General features: G+C 38.9%; 1 protein-coding gene across 4 annotated transcripts in view; it reads right to left on the bottom strand.

Moving 5' to 3' along the window:
• The window catches only part of DDB2 (damage specific DNA binding protein 2), a 741,911-nt gene that overhangs the window by 694,375 nt on the left and 30,036 nt on the right, over positions 1–17,500 (bottom strand). For all 4 annotated transcript variants that reach the window (XM_044082702.1, XM_044082699.1, XM_044082701.1 and 1 more), the window contains exon 3: positions 15,453–15,574. In XM_044082702.1, the coding sequence (XP_043938637.1) occupies positions 15,453–15,574 (122 nt within the window). The remainder of the gene's footprint in view (positions 1–15,452; positions 15,575–17,500) is intronic.

Below are 17,500 nucleotides of genomic sequence, written 5' to 3'. Positions count from 1 at the left end.
TGGGCCTTATAGAAACAGATGCTTGGTGCCAGAGCCATGGGCTCAAGCTCAGTACCAAGAAATGTATAGTTATCCCCTTTGGGAAAACACATGTACCCATTCTGGGACATGCTACACTTAAAGAAATCCCAATCCCTCAGAGCTATATGCTCCAGGGATCTAAACCTTGTCATCACAGTAAACAAATGCTGGAGGGGTAGGTTCCTGACTCAGAGACTGCCCAGACTCTGGAATAGACTGCCCATACATGTCAAGCAGACCGCCTCTTTGGCCCTCTTCAAACGGCACATTGACGATTGGATGGGAGAAAGAAATTAACTCCGGGGATCACGTCACTCACCCTGCTAGACAGGGGTCCAGGGTAGAAAATAGTGTGGAAGTAATAGCCAGGGAATTGTTATGGCTAGGCTTGTATAAGCCCTAGGGCCGATAGCCTAGTACCAACCTATGAACCTATAGTTAACAGACTGCTATCAGAAGGAAGAAGCCCTTGGGTTATTTTAGCTGTTGCCAAACAAACTTTGTGTCTGTGTGATAAGGGGCAAGTGTGTTCACATCTGTGTGATAAGGGGCAAGTGTGTGCACGTTTGTGTGATAAAGGGCACTCTGCCAGTATCTGCTGAATTTTACAAAACCACTTTTATCTCTAAAGCTGTCCCAGCACAATCTGGTAGTTAGATGTAACTTTAAATACACTATACTGGTATGTTCTTCATATACTGAATTGATAAAGTCTATTTTGTGATTTATGATTTAGTGTTGAATTGTCACTTAATTCCATTAGGTACTGGTGTGCCTTTGCTGGGTAGTTTTTTTCCCTGTGGTTGTGGAACTGAATAGTTATAAAGACAGGAAGAATTTGATTGTTACCAGGTGGTGTGGGCATGGTTGCTTAACCTCCCTTCAAAACCGTAACACCTTTAGTTTTGCAGTCATGTTTGGATGGATTTGGATCAGGGTGATTGCAGTTTATAGGTCTCCTTTTTGCTGGGATTTATGTAAGACCCCTAAAGTGGGAAGGATGAAAGTTTAAAAATAAAACATCCTTCATGAAAGGTCTGAGGTGGAAGATTGTGTATGTGGTTATGCTGATAAGAAATGGAAATTCCTGTGTTAACACTAATGTACAGTAGACAGTTTATTGGACTGTGCTGTAGAAGCTGAATCTGTGGACAGGTTTACTGGGCTGTGTAAAGTAGGGCTCACTAGTGTTGGATTAAAGTACTTTAATAATGTTGTATGTGGAAAACTATTCAATGGGTTGGGTGCATTTCATGTACAATTTGAATGGAGCGGCTTGATGTGTAAGATCTGTATAGGCATGTGTTTCTGTTTCTGATGTCTGCACAGCCAAAGTACATAATTACTTGTGCATTCCTCGGACAAAGGCCTGGGGTCATTCTTGGTGTTACCAAACAAACTTGTGGTTATGTGTGTGAAAGGGTGAGTGTGTGAGTTGAGTGAGTGTGGTGTGTGAGTTGAGTGAGTGTGGTGTGTGAGTGTGGGGGGGTGAGTGTGGGGGATGAGTGAGTGTGGTGTGTGGGTGGGTGAGTGAGTGTGGTGTGTGGGTGGGTGAGTGAGTGTCGTGTGTGAGTGAGTGAGTGTGGGTGAGTGAGTGGGTGAGTGAGTATGTGGTGAGTGAGCGAGTGTGGCAGGTGAGTGAGTGGGTGAGTGGGTGTGGGTGAGTGTGGTGGGTGGTGAGTGAGTGTGGGTGGTGAGTGAGTGTAGTCAGTGGGTGTGGGTGGTGAGTGTGGGTGGGTGTGTGTGGTGGGTGGGTGAGTGGTTGATTGTGGGTGAGTGAGTTGGTGTGGGTGGGTGAATGAGTGAGTGAGTGTGGGTGAGTGAGTGTGGGTGAGGGTGGGTGAGGGTGGGTGGGTGAGTGAGTGTGGGTGAGTGAGTGAGGTGTGGTGGATGAGGGTGAGTGTGGTGAGTAGGTGTGGTGAGTGAGTTGAGTGTGGGTGAGCGTGAGTGAGGTGTCTGAGTGAGTGGTGAATGTGGTGAGTGATAGTGAGTGTGGTGAGTATGGTGGGTGAGTGTGGTGGATGGTGGGTGGTGAGTGATGAGTGTGGTGGGTGGTGAGTGATGAGTGAGTATGGTGGGTGGTGAGTGAGTGAGTGTGATGGGTGGTGAGTGAGTGTGAGTGTGGTGGGTGAGTGAGTGAGTGTGAGTGTGGTGGGTGAGTGAGTGCGATGGGTGAATTGAGTGTGGGTGAGTGTGGTGAAGTGAGTGGATGAGTGTGGTGAAGTGAGTGGATGAGTGTGGTGAAGTGAGTGGATGAGTGTGGTGAAGTGAGTGGATGAGTGTGGTGAGGTGAGTGTGGGTGAGTCTCATTTTTGGATGTAATTTCTAAATTTTGTAAACTTTGTTTTTGTATTGTCATATTGCTTTACATTGCCCTACCGATATGTGACAAAGTACAGGCAGAAGCACAGTAACAGCTGCAAAAACTAAGAGCATAAATTTGCAATAACCATGCGTATACATTAATTGAATGTTTTTACATAAGAAGCAGATGTCTGTCACAATTAATCGACAACACTACATCAGATTGCAAGTAGTATGCAATACCGTAATTTTTTAAATTATGTCTTAAAAAAGCATGTTGGTGCTGTCATGCAAGTCTGTGAAATATTTCATGTTTATAGTGCATCATTTGTTAGCTATTTAACCAAATGGGAAGGAAAAATAAGTGGGAGTTTGATGCTTTGCAAAACGGTGATTATTCCCAGTGCTATGTAGCTTGGTTCTAAATTTGACAGGAGGATTGCAACAAAAAAAGTGTCCCACTGTAGGGAGGGAAAGGCTGACAAGAAAACAGTACATTACTCTGATCACCTGCTGTGAGCTGTCAATCACATGCAGATAATGGGTCAAATTACCCTTAGCTCTTTGACAGCTAGGGAAGATAGGTGTGAAGTGGGAGGGGAGCTACCTTGAAGAACTAGATTTCAGCCTTCACAAAAAAAGCAAGTTAGCATTTCTAAGAAACAAAAGCAATAAAATGCACTTTTCAGTTCTGTTCTGTAGCATTTGCACTGCTTGTGTTTGAAGTAGTCATTGAAAAAGGATAACATTTTAACCAAAAGTAGGGGACTTTAAGACAGCAGTGAATGCCTGTTAAGTCAATGAAGTGACAGCAGTTTAAGGGAAAACGTGGCAGATCTGATGCAATTTTTTGGAGACATACAACGCATTCTGGGATACTTGGAGGCAGAGTAAACAGTCTGAATTACTTCAAAATGCCAGCCCCCATGTGGTCAGAGTCAAAAATTGCATATAAAAACATCTAAAAAGCTCTAAATAGTCCCAGAGTGCTGTTAAAATGTAGGAAACACCAAACCATGATAAAATAAATATGTTTTTTGAGTCAGAGGGTGCGGTTGTCCTTTAAAATGTAGGAAACATCAAGCCATGATGAAATAAACATGTTTTTTGAGTCTGTGGGTGCAGTACTCCTTTAAGAAAGCTAGCCTAATAATAGGTTTTTAACTTATGGAAACCATGAATTTAAGGAAAAGGGAAAATTAAAAATGTAGAGTGTTTTCTGTAAATGTGAACAGTATTAAAAATATGGAAAGAAGAATAGGAATTTTGGAGTAGTGTACTACATGTGATATAGATGTAATTATATTAGAAAACAGAAACTTTTTAACAAATGAAGAAAGATTACAAAACAGGGTAACTAAGGGAGGAAAGATTAATCTGGAATTTGAGAAATGAGAAAAGTTCTGTAATAGCCATGTTCTATAAAAATACAGTAAAGTGGTGCAAAGGTTAGCATTGCAGCCTCACAGCAAGAGGTTCACCAGTTCGATCCTCGGCTGGGGTGCCCTCTGTGTGGAGTCTGCATGTCCTCCCTGTGTTCGCGTGGGTTTCCTCTGGGTGCTCCGGTTTCCTCCCACATCCCAAAGACATGCTGTAGGTGGATTAGACACTCTAAATTGGCCCTAGGTGCGAGTGCGTGCATGTGTGTGCCTTCTGTGGAAGGTTGGGCGCCGGGCTGGCAACTGGCAACTCGGCACTGTAAAACTCCACTGCCAATCATGAGGGGACAGGTGATCTGCTGTGACGACCCCTAACCGGGAAAAAGCCGAAAGAAGAAAAAGAAGATTAGATGTAACTTTAGCAAAATGAGAATAACTACTGTAAATTTAAAATGGAAAGAACAAGTATATAGAATTATAACATTATATGCTTACACTAAATGTAAAGAAAGGGAAAGCTTATCTCATCAATTTTAGACTGTGTAGTGATAAATATGAATATTATAATAACAGAAGACGTTAATTGTGATTTAAGAGGCAAGCATAAAAAGAAAGGAAATGATCGAAGAAAAATGTTAGAAGTTATAAGATTTGGTACGTTAAAACTTTGGGACAAAAATTCATAGACTTACAAAACAGGGATGTATAGAACAGAAACTGATTAGTTTACAGTATCAGAAGGTTTAGTTATAGGAGAAGGGGAGGTAGGTGAAACTGGATTTTTTGATCATCTTGCAATATGGCTTAGAATCCCCAGGCTGCTGTGCGCCCCTGCCTTCGGCGTTCCAAGTTTGTCTATATTCACCTCCTGACCACTACTAGGTCCGGGATCCAATAACCTAACTAAGACTGCTGCCTCCTATACTACTGTAAGGAACGACGCCAACCCTCTTTTGGGAGCTCTCTCCTGGAAAGTTAGAAGAAACTATATTCACCTCCTGACCACTACTAGGTCCGGGATCCAATAACCTAACTAAGACTGCTGCCTCCTATACTACTGTAAGGAACGACGCCAAACCTCTTTTGGGAGCTCTCTCCTGGAAAGTTAGAAGAAACTATATTCACCTCCTGACCACTACTAGGTCCGGGATCCAATAACCTAACTAAGACTGCTGCCTCCTATACTACTGTAAGGAATGACGCCAACCCTCTTTTGGGAGCTCTCTCCTGGAAAGTTAGAAGAAAGTATGTCCTACAATTCCTGCAATTTGTAAATAACTGTTGTTAGCCTTTAACTGTACAACCCGAAGCCAGGTCAGCCAGCAGCCACACATTGCTTCTTCCAACCAACTGACCAAAGGTCTCCATTAGTATCCCCAACAACCTTGCCTCTTACTGTATGCAGTAAGCCCTGTAAGCAGCCATGGTTCCAGTACCTGCTGTTGCCTCTAGGTGGCGCCCTTCTCTTATAGATATTCCCCTCTGGAAGTAATTCCTCCCCAGTAAAGTCTCCTTATCTTACCCTCTGTTAGTCCCTTTATACCCCTCCACCTTTATCTACTTTCCCTACTACTTCTAGCATCTACTCACTCCTAACTTTTGCCATCTAACCTTCACATATCCCTTGGTTAACTCACCTGTACGATCTGCTCTTCACTGATTGCTTTCACCTGAAACTGTTTGTTTCTGCTTGCTCCGCTCCCCTCCTTGCCCTATTTCTCTTTCCTGTACTTTCAGGGCTGGCACTTAACCTCTCTTCCGGTTTTCCTGCCTGTCCCCTACTCCTCCCCCTTCTCCCCTCCAACCCTACTTCCTTTCTTAAAACTATATATACACCTGCCCATAAATGCGCCAACTCTTTCCCTTAGAATCCCCAAGCTGCTGTGCGCCCCTGCCTTCGGCGTTCCAAGTTTGTGTAAGTAGCGTGTTATTTCTTTTTGTTTCTAATTTTATGATGTGTCACTGCTGCGATATATCGTAGCTTGTATTGGCTCTGTTACTGCTTTTATCTTTATTTGCCTTTGCAATACTGCTACTAATGCTGCACTGTTTACTGTTCAATCTATTTGAGTGCTGCTAGAATCGCTGCTTATTCGCCAGTACGGCTAATGTTGAATAGCGATAAACCTGTTGTATCTCACTGATCAGAGATAGGTCTGCAAGCTTGCTACTATACTTTACTGTCAGTATTTGTGAAAGAACACCGCATTGTGCTTGATGAGGAATTGGTTTTTAATATGTGAACAGCGGTAGGGAATTAAGACCGCATTGCCTGACAGGAAATTGGTTTATTTACCGTGGGCCGGTTTTCGCGCCTTACCCACTACATAAAGCCATGCATTTGGATTCAATCCTTGGCGACAAGCACCCAATTAAAGTATATTTGTAGCCCAATACCTCTCTGAAGTGTGTGAAGTTAGTAGCGTGTTTTATCTCAGCTACTCCACATGTGCTTAATGTATTTCTTCCTATCCAAGTATCAAAGACATTAGCGTGCTCCTTCGCAGTAGCCTTACTAAGCTTCTGAGCTCTACCATAGTACGAACGCTTACCTTTCATGCTTCGTTGTCTTTATCTAGAACATTAAAGTAACCCCTTTTAAACCTCCTCTGCTCAGCTGTAAGCAAATACTGCATTTTTTAGTTTAAGGTGAACTATTTTACAGATTGGTCTGCTCTGATTTAATTGGTTAATTTAGCATTGTATGTTTGCTCAGTTTATTGCTACTGCGTGCTAACTTGTAGATTTAAGTGTTTCTATTTTTGGAGACTTCCATTGTCCTGTTCTGTATGCCATGAAATGCTTAGCTAAACTTGTTAGTTAGTACATAGAGACATGAAGTTTCTGAACTAGATGGTGGGAGTAGGATTTGATAACAAGCTAGCTTTTGTATGCTGCTGCCCGATTTTTTCTCCTCTAGGAATTGAGCCTGGCTTTGTATGTATTGTTAGAAGGGTGATTACTGTATTCATGATAGAGTGTTATTAAGGTTTTGTTTTGCCCTATATTTAAATCTTCTCCTTCTCCCCTCTTTTTCCCAGCTATATTCACCTCCTGACCACTACTAGGTCCGGGATCCAATAACCTAACTAAGACTGCTGCCTCCTATACTACTGTAAGGAACGACGCCAACCCTCTTTTGGGAGCTCTCTCCTGGAAAGTTAGAAGAAAGTATGTCCTACAATTCCTGCAATTTGTAAATAACTGTTGTTAGCCTTTAACTGTACAACCCGAAGCCAGGTCAGGCAGCAGCCACACATTGCTTCTTCCAACCAACTGACCAAAGGTCTCCATTAGTATCCCCAACAACCTTGCCTCTTACTGTATGCAGTAAGCCCTGTAAGCAGCCACGGTTCCAGTACCTGCTGTTGCCTCTAGGTGGCGCCCTTCTCTTATAGATATTCCCCTCTGGAAGTAATTCCTCCCCAGTAAAGTCTCCTTATCTTACCCTCTGTTAGTCCCTTTATACCCCTCCACCTTTATCTACTTTCCCTACTACTTCTAGCATCTACTCACTCCTAACTTTTGCCATCTAACCTTCACATATCCCTTGGTTAACTCACCTGTACGATCTGCTCTTCACTGATTGCTTTCACCTGAAACTGTTTGTTTCTGGCTCCGCTTCCCCCTACCCCCTTATCCCACCCACCCCACGCACCCTCACCCTTATACCTCACTTACCACTCCCCCTAAGCAATCCCACCTATCCATAACACCGACCTCAATTGTAAATCTCCTCCCACTAATTACTACCATTCCATTTCCTTTTCATCCCCCCCTCCCTCCTACTCCTAAGCTAATACTGTGGCTCTTCCCATCAAGTTTCTCAAACTTACACTTTAGTCTTAGCCCAACCTTTACTCTGACAGTTCCTTTTCTCCACTCCTCACCATGTCTTTTAAAACCAACAAAACACCATCCTTGGCCCATATAATAAAACAGAACCCAGCCAAGCTATTACCCCTGTTCATTTTTTCCCTAGTACTCACACTACCCTATCTCCTAACCTCTTAAGAAATAAAATATAATTATGACCTTAAAACCTCTTCCAAACAAACTGCCTCTAATTTAATAACCCCAAAGTTCACACATTCAAACATTACTTCTATCTCTTCCTACCTCTTAGCCAAATATCACAGACTATCCCATATTAAATCTAATAATCTCATGTTAAGGAAACTAAAATATTTAATGTTGATTACTTGTAAGCCACACTTAAACTACAACCCCTCTACCCTGGTAGATGGCGATATACATCCTAACCCAGGACCCTCTACTATTTCCTCTGAAGCCACACCTATTATCTCAAATTCTTCCCTTCATTTACCAACCTTTAATGCTCATTCCTTACTCATAGGACACCTTAATATCAGAAGTGTTAACAACAAAGTCACCCATCTCCACTCTCTTCTTGAATATTACTCTTTCGACATCCTATGTTTAACGGAAACCTGGTTAAAACCCCTCACTAGGGATACAGAAATCATTCCACCAGGTTATAACATTATAAGACAAGACCGCAATACTCGCAAAGGAGGGGGAGTTGCACTCATATTTAAGACTGAACTAAATATATCCTTAGTACCCTATGCTCCCCTAGAGAACACCAAAACTGAACTCCTTATACCAAAGCTACAACTGAACCCAAATAAAGCCATATATATTATCGGTACTTATCTACCTCCTGGAAATAACTCCATAGTTATAGAAAATCTCCTTAGCTGGGCATCATCCACCTACCCACAAGAAACTGTAATACTTGGAGACTTCAACCTTGACTGGTCATCAGTTAATACTAATAACCCAGTCTCTCATATTAATCTCCATGGCTTTACTCAGACTATAAATACCTCCACTAGAATTAATAAACCTAACAACAAAGAAAGTATACTAGATTGGATTCTTGTTAATAAACCACAGCTACAATATCAAACCGGCACTCTGCCAGATGACATTAGCGACCACAACTTAACCTATATCATAAGAAAGAAGAATATTGCTACTAATGCCCCTACCATCCGAACCTCTCGTAGTAATAAAAATTTTAACCCCATCCTATTTAACACTGAACTAAATGCCTGTAACTGGAAACCTCTAAAAATTCTTCCTCTTGAAGAAGCAGTTCAATATTTTAACACCACATTCCTATCAATCCTAGATAATCATGCACCAAAAAGAACTATCAGAGTCAAAACTAAACCCGCCCCCTGGCTATCTAAGGAAACAAGGCACAAAATGTTACTCAGAAACAAATCCTGGATAAAATGGAGAACTAGTAAATCTCCCTCTGATCAACAGACCTTCAGACACTTAAGAAATAGTACTAAAAAAGCTATTATTTCGGACAAAAAAAACTACTATAGTAACCTCCAACAAGTTAATCATAATAATCCCCAAAGATTCTGGTCAACCTTGAATAGACTTCTTCACCCCGGACAAACTACCACTCTCTCTCCCTCTGGATCCGAAAAAAATTCTTCCCATGAAACTGCCAATGCTTTCAACTCCTTCTTCACTAATACTATCAATTCTCTGGCCTCTCACCTTTCCTTTGACAATTCTAGCATCCCTGCTCAAGCAGCTTCTATTCAACCTACCTTCACTCTACAACCTATCTCCACCACCTTCATCCAAAAATGCATCCAAAAACTTAAACCGTGTACCCCATCGGCTGACCAACTTCCATCTGAATACCTCCAAAAAGCAGCTAAGGTTATAGCCTATCCCATATCCATCCTTATTAATAGAACCATTAATGAAGGTACCATACCTGACATCTGGAAAATCTCACACATTATACCCCTACATAAAGGAGGTAACTCCAATGAATACTCTAATTACAGGCCTATAGCACTCTTGTCTCCCCTAGCAAAAATCATGGAAAAATGTGTTCACTACCAACTAATGAACTACTTAACTAAAAATAACATTCTAACTCCCTGTCAACACGGCTTCAGGCCTTTTCACAGTACTACCACTGCTCTTCTTTCCTTTACTGACTTCATAAACACAAACCGCAATAATAACATTCTTTCTTCTGCACTCTTTATTGACCTGTCCAAAGCCTTTGACATGGTTAACCACCCCTCCTCATAAAAATCCTAGAATCTCTTGCTTTAGAACCTAAGGCTATCCTTTGGTTTACTTCCTATCTCACTAACAGGAAACAGGCAGTCCTCTGGGATAACAAACTCTCCTCTCTCCTTCCAATTTCTCTTGGTGTCCCACAAGGCTCTATTCTTGGACCTCTCCTTTTCTCCCTTTTTATAAATGACCTACAAGCAGCTATTCCACAAGCTACATGCATACAATATGCTGATGACTCCACTCTTATTTGCTCAGCTAAAAACATTCCAGAGCTACAAACTATTACTCAAAATGTATTCCACACAGTAGAAGCATGGTTCTTAAAACGCTGCCTACTTTTAAATGCTAAAAAAACAAAACTCCTCCTCTTTAAACTTACTACTAGGTCCCCCACTTTAGATTTCTCTATCTCATCTATTAATGGCACCCTCATATCAGCTGACTCCACTACCAAACTGCTAGGAGTCATGATTGACAACAACCTTACCTATGATTGTCACATCAATAATACCATTAAAACTGTAAACAGAAAACTGGGCTCCCTCTACAGAATTAGAACATTCTTAACCCGGCAGCCAAAGCTACTCTTGCCCACTCTCACCTTATTTCAACTCTTCTCTATGCCTCACCAATTTACACTAACCTGAAGAAAAACAATCTCTCAAAACTGGCTAACACATATAATAGTATTGCTAGATTTGTGACTGGCAATCAATTTAGAACTCACCACTGCCTGAACCTTCAGCAACTTCACTGGCTAGAATTAGAAAATATGTTGCTTCTTTCCCAACTTTCCTTTGTCCAAAGAGCTTTCTATCAACCTAATAACACTCCTGCACTTTCCAAACTTCTGACCCCCTACTCTAACCTAAACTCACTTCGTTCCTCCAGTAAACTACTAGTAACTTTAACTAAATCCAACAACCTTGCTGGTGACTCCCTTTTCTCTAACGCCATTGGTAAACACTGGAATCAACTTCCTACTGAACTTACTTCTATTCCAACTCCTGTTCTGTTCAAACAAAAACTCAGAACTTACCTTAAAAATCAATGGTTATGTCCCTGCTGTAACCCCGACTAGATCTCCCAATACTCCCCTCTACTCCTCCCTCTCCCTCTCCTTCTTCCTTCTTTTCTTCTACAAGCTTTACTACCATCACTTTATAAGTGCTAGCTCTCTAATATCCTTCTCCTCCTTTAGGTGCATTTCTTTTTACTGAAAGTATAGATTTTTCTGACCTACTCACTCTTTTCATTTTGAATATTTCTCTTTTCTCTTTTACTCTCCTTTTATAACCTTCCTATAAAATAATGTGAAATAAGTTTCCATTTTTTATTTTATTGTGTGTGAATGATGAATCCTATTATGTTATGTTAATATTGAATCCTATGATGTGTTCCTGCATATTTGCATATCCCCACCTCCTTCTCCTTTTTACCACAGCTCATTTTTTGTATACTATGTAACTGTGTTTATCTCTATGTGGAGCTTTTCTCCCCGGGCCTCTACTGAAAATGGAAATATATCCAGTTAGACTAGCCCGGTTAACAAATGTAAAATAAAATAAAATAAATAGAGATAAAGGAAAACAAGGAATACATATAAAGAGCCAAATGAATAAAAAGGATAAATGAGAAAGCATGGAATGAAGAAGAAAAGAGATTAGTTATACAGTTCTGGGAAGATCATTATTACTATAAGAACATTTTATAAAAATTTGAATGGTGCATAATATTTAAGGAAAAATATATAAAAAAGTTTTGTACAGTGGCAATATGATGTGAGAAAAGTAGCAAAAAATATAAAAGAACATATGACGCATTGGAAAATTTCGAACATAATGATAACAAATATTTTGACAATAAAAAATTATATGAAAGAAGTCAAGAAATATTACAAGATTTCTTACATAAGCAAAGAAATTTTTATAAGGAAAAAGAAAATAAGTATCAAGTTACTTAAGCAGATTAGTTAACGAAGATGGTAGTATAATAAGAGAAATAAAAAAATGTAAAAAGAAAAAAGAGAGAACTCAGGAAAACTGCGAATTGTGAAGTACAATATGTACTAGAAATGTTTAAAGAAAAAAGAAGGTAGAAAAAAAAAACTTGGAAAGTAAAAAAAGCGAACAGAAAAGAAAATAAAGAGTTGAAAAGGAGATTTCTTTAAATGAGCTAGGTAAATATTAGGAAAAGTAAATACAGAGTCAACGGCAGGACCAGATGGAACAGGGTTATGAAATGCATAAAAATGTAACGGACTGGCAAAAAATATATATTTTTCAAAGATTCTGGATGAATGGTTAAATGAAGATTTTTATGTATAAAGAATTAGGCAGTGGAATACTTAAATTCATATGGAGAAAGGAAAATAGAAGACAATTAAAAAACTGGAGACCGATAGTATTGAATAATAACGATTATAAGATATTTATGAAAATAATACAAAAGATACTTGAAACTATAATGGAAAACATTATGGAAGATGGCATTATATAGTATAAAGGGGAAGGGTTTATAGAATTATTAATGTTAGAGAAATTGAGGATGATATTATGAACAAAAAAGAAGCGAAAATCATGATAAAAGACCTTAATAAGGCATTTGACACAACTGGACATAAAATCTATATGGACAATAATGAAATAATATAAGTGAGAAAGTTAGGAAATTATGTACGTCAACTTATAAAGTAAAAATACTTGTAAATGGCTGGTTAAGCCAAAAAGTACATACGAAGAGTGGTATAAAACAGGGATGTGCAATGAGGTGTATATTCTTTGCATTACTTATGAATGTGATATTATCTGAAATAAATTACAAAATGAAGGAAGCAGGGTATATAACACCTCAAGAGTTAAGAATTTCAGTTCTGTTGACATATGTAGATGGCATTATAATAACTGCAAAAATCACAATTTGGATAAAAGAAGTAATCATTTGTACAAATGAGTGTCTAGAGATGACAGGGATAGCTTTAAATAAAGAGAAAAACAAAGATTTAGGTGATTTTGTAAAGACCAAGGAATATATTTTGCAATTAATTAAATTTCTGTGTTAGATATAAATTTGGGAATATAAATGTAAGCAGAATTCAGTGGGAAAAAACAATAGAAGACATAAAGCAAACCTGTTTTTTTTTCTGGAGAACATATAAATTAACTTTCAGAAAAAAAGGCTTACTTGATAAATTCAGTACTGATGGGACAAACAGCATACTTAGCAAGTGCATTTATGTTGCCAAAAGTGTTTTAAATGGGATTATTTCAGATATTTTTTTCATTTATATGGGGTTCTAAATTAAACCCAGTAAAAAGAGGAGTTTTATATGTAAATAATGAAGGAGGTGGTTTGGGGTTAATTAACCCAGTGGTATTTGCTACTTCATTAAATTTGTACAAAGTGTTAATGGATAAATGAAAAGATGACAGATAGTAGAAAATTTTATAAATACAAGTAAGAAAAATTTGGGGGGGGGGTGGTAAAAGAGTAAAAGAGAAAAAAAGAGTGTATAAATGAGGAAATAAAATATTACCAAGAAAAAATATTTTTATGGAAAATAAAAACTGATGATATAGAGAACAATAGAAGAGTATTGTATAAGTATGTAATGATAAAACATTATTATGTAAAACTATGAGAAAATCTAACAGATTAAAAAAATAAAGCTATAAAAATAAGAAGCAAATGGTGTAATCAGAAAGTAGAATGTCAAGATTTTTTGTGGAGACTGGTAATAGATAAATTGCCAGTAAAAGGAAATATGCCATATGAGAAGGAGAAGAAGAAACTACGGAACATGTGTTTTTGAAATGTAAAAGAGTAAAAAAGTTATGGGGAAAACTATGTAAAGGAGAAGATGTTCTGGAGATACAAAAAGTGGATAAAATAAACATGGGCATGATTAAATATGGATATCATAAGAAAAGAAGTAAAGAATATGTTAAAAGAATACATAAAAAGTTATTTTATGTTATATGGAATGTTAAGAATAGATGAAATTATGTTTAATGGTAAATGGATTTTAGCAACTATATTAAGTACAGTCAGATGGTAGTCATGGAAAAAGTGAGGGTCTAATAGTGATGAAAATTTAGTATGATTGTGTAAACAGAGTTGCATAAATATATGTGTGCACTTGTAAATAGTCTTAAACATGTAAATATTTTGTATATAAAAGAGTTATGTTTGTATATAAATAAAGGACCCCTACTCTTTTTGATAAGTGTGATGGGGTCTTTTACATCCGCTTGAGACACCACCAACGCAAGCAGATAGGGCCTCTGTTTAGTGTCTCATTTGAAAGGCAATAACTAATTGATAGCCAATTGATATCCAATTGATATCCAAGCACCTACCTGGCACAGTCAGAATCTCTGTAGACTCTGTGGAGACACTGACTTCCTGGGAGGGGGCCGAATCTAAAACAGAGACAGTATTAGGGGTGGTGTTGTTTTTCTTTCAGTTTTTCCCAGTTAGGGGTCACCACAGCGGAACTCCGGTCCACTAATGATTGGCAGTAGATTTTTATGGTGCCGAGGTGCCAGCTTGACGCCCAACCTTCAACGAAGGCACGCCCATTCATGCATGTCTTTCGAACGCCACTCAACCGTGGGGAGGACATGCAGACTCCGCACAGAAGGCGCTCCAGCCGAGAATCGAATGGGAGAACCTATTGCTGTGAGGCGACAATGCTACCGCTGCACCATCGTGGCATTAGGGGTGTGCTGGTGATAAATTTATCATTAAGTCTGCACTTGTGCCAGAACTCCTGCACTATCACTACTCTTTTATGGTTTAGTCTCACTCTTTCTAGCATATAAAAGAAAAAGCTTTTCTGAGCTACGAAGGGCTGTAAGGCTTCCTGATGACAGTCATAAATGAAGTACTAAACTATATTCAAATTAAGCAAAATGAGAATATCATCCTTCAGCTCTAAACACAATGAGCACAAAATGCGCATCTGGAAAGGTGTTAATTTCCCACATTGGCACTTTCCAGGTTCTGAAGTCAGGACTAGAAACCTCACAAATGAAAGTGAAGAAGAAAAAATAAGAGTGGAAAATGAACAAGCTATCAATTTTAACTAATATAAAACAGCTGATAGACTAAATGTTTTGACTTCTGTTCCATATGAGCAGTGGGAAAGAGCTGGAGGGCTACGCTGCTTTCCACATGCAAAAGAACAGAAAGAGAGAGAGACAGATAGTCCAGAATATAAAGCCAGCACATACTGCTGAAAAAATGCTCAGTAGTCCTGGTAACTGGGGCAAATCCTGAATGTCTTGCAACCAGAGTGTCTTGAATGAAGATGCGTAACACTTCATTAACTCCTACACTGCAAGACTTCATTTGCTGGCACGATGAAGTTCACTGTTGGGGTGCAGCACAAAAACATGAAGAACGTTGTTAATCCAAAGCTCATCAGAGAAATGTCCTCCTGAAGGAAACTGCCTAAGATCTAAATAATAAAGCAAAAACATGGATAAATGTACAGTCAGAGCAGCTACCGAATACTCTCACGTCAGCCAGCAGTGCATCACAAAACACTGTAAAGACAGCCAACATTGAACTTCACAACACCAGTCAAAAACACAAAATGTTTAATTATATAACTCCAGTAAGAACAGCAGAAAGGCAGCAAGAACAGACAGTCAATACCTGCCGAAACTGTGGTCCGATATCCTGTCCCAGTGCATTCCGATAAAGATAGTGAACAACATTGCGATGTTTCTGCATAAAAATGCCCGTATTTGACCAAGTGGGTATCTTTGGAAAGATCCCTACAAATGCATAAAACAGACAATGAATGAAAGAAAGAAAGAAAATAAAGAAAGAAAGATAAATCATTTCAAACATAAGGTAAGCAGAGACCACACATAATCGAATGCAGACAAGTACACATGCTACCACTACATGATAAACGATTCGTGTCTCCATCCAAAAAAAGCACAAACTTTGAAACTCTGTCCTTCATTCTTTCAGAATACGGATCCTGTCATTCTTAACATTTTTCAAGATGAATAGCACCTCATTCAACTTTAAAAAATAAAGAAAGAAAGAAGTCAAGAAAAACATTCTGAAATAACTAACCGAACAAACAGATATACCCTGCAATCATTCAAAACATCAAAGATGCAACTATCTTTCTATAAAACAGTGCATGCCTTCAGTATGTAAGAGACTGTAAACATCATGAAGGCATCTGTTTAGCTTTGTTATCTTTGACTTGATCTAAAATGGTCTTAAAATATGAGGAATTCAGTAAAAGATTTACTTACTGAAATGAATTCAAAACTTTTCTCTAGTGGGAGAGCTCAAGTGACTCTGTCTTTAACCCCTTAAGACACCAATAGGTTATTTTTGGACCTAGCAACTCTGCCACTAACCTGGATGCTGAGATAATACAGTTTTACATTCGTTTTAAAATTACAAATCTCAAAACCTATGAGTTTAAAACAAATACAAATTTATTTCACCCTCAGATTGGTTTGAGGATGAATAATTTATCTGTACAATTAATGAACTAATGACATGATTACTCTTTAAAAGTTCAGTTCAGCCTTCTTCCCCATTAATCTCTCTTCTTATTCAGTTCTTACTCCCACAGCTGAAGTTGCTTCACTTCACTGTTGTCTTGCAGAGGTGCATAATGGGAGCAGAGCTCCCCAATGCTTTCTGAGCCTCTTCCCTTTAGCAAGTTTTGAGGCCTGCTACTCTAGTCATTAACACTGTTTCCCAGGATCCTAGTTTCATCACTGTGACAAATGCAGTCCCTCATGTTTATCACAGTGTGTTTGGAAAAGCACTTCAAAAAATCAGGATAAAAATGCTGTAGCAATACAAACAAACTAGAATGGAAACCTAAATGAAAACATTTCAAAAGACAGCATAAAAACATAATGAAGTATACAATAAAAAATCTATAATCTTCTCCACAAAGTATTGTTTAAAAACTTCAGAAGATCGCTGGCTCTGTGGTGTACAGGGAAAGAGCTCTGCTCTGATCCAGGCAACAAGGTTTTGTGTAGCAACCCAGGAACTAAAGGAGAGGAACGGGAATGATGGGGCTGTGTTCGCTTGCCTCTCTGTTGGTGGGACAGGAGATTTATGCCAGGTCGAGAGTAGCCACTGAGTTTCAGATCATCACCCAACTCTCCTTCATCTCCACTTAAGTCTGGTTCAAACAGTCCAACCTTGAACCAAACCCTAATAAACATAATTCAAACTCTGATATATCAACTAACTTCACCCTTCTTTCCTCCAGTGGTACCATATCAAATCTGCTTCTTGTAGAAAACTACAACGTGTTGTAATTGAAGATAATATAAAATTTAGCCTCCATATTCACAATGTAGTAAATAAAATAAACCAAAAATAATCTGGACTGCTATTCAGAGCAAAATCCTATTTGACATCACTCACAAATGCGCAGCAGCCTTCTACTTACTGCTCAGACTCTCATGTGCTGTCCACATCTTCACAAATTTGCAATGAGCCCGGCTTGCAAAACTTGAGCAGTGCTACAGTAAAATAGCTAAGCTCACTACTTATGTAGCAACAAAAGACACCAATGCACCACCATAACACAACTCATGTAGCTTGAATATTCAAATCACCTCAACTACTGTCAACTCAAAAACAGGACATAAAACCTTAACATATCCCAGACAGATGCAAACTCCTGACCTACTTCATTTCCTCCCATA

The sequence above is a fragment of the Protopterus annectens genome, chromosome 9.part0 (assembly GCF_019279795.1).
Source record: "Protopterus annectens isolate FY-2018-M chromosome 9.part0, PAN1.0, whole genome shotgun sequence".
NCBI classification, from domain to species: Eukaryota; Metazoa; Chordata; order Ceratodontiformes; family Protopteridae; genus Protopterus; species Protopterus annectens.
Note: the sequence above shows the minus strand (reverse complement) of the source record. Positions and strands in the feature narration are given on the sequence as shown.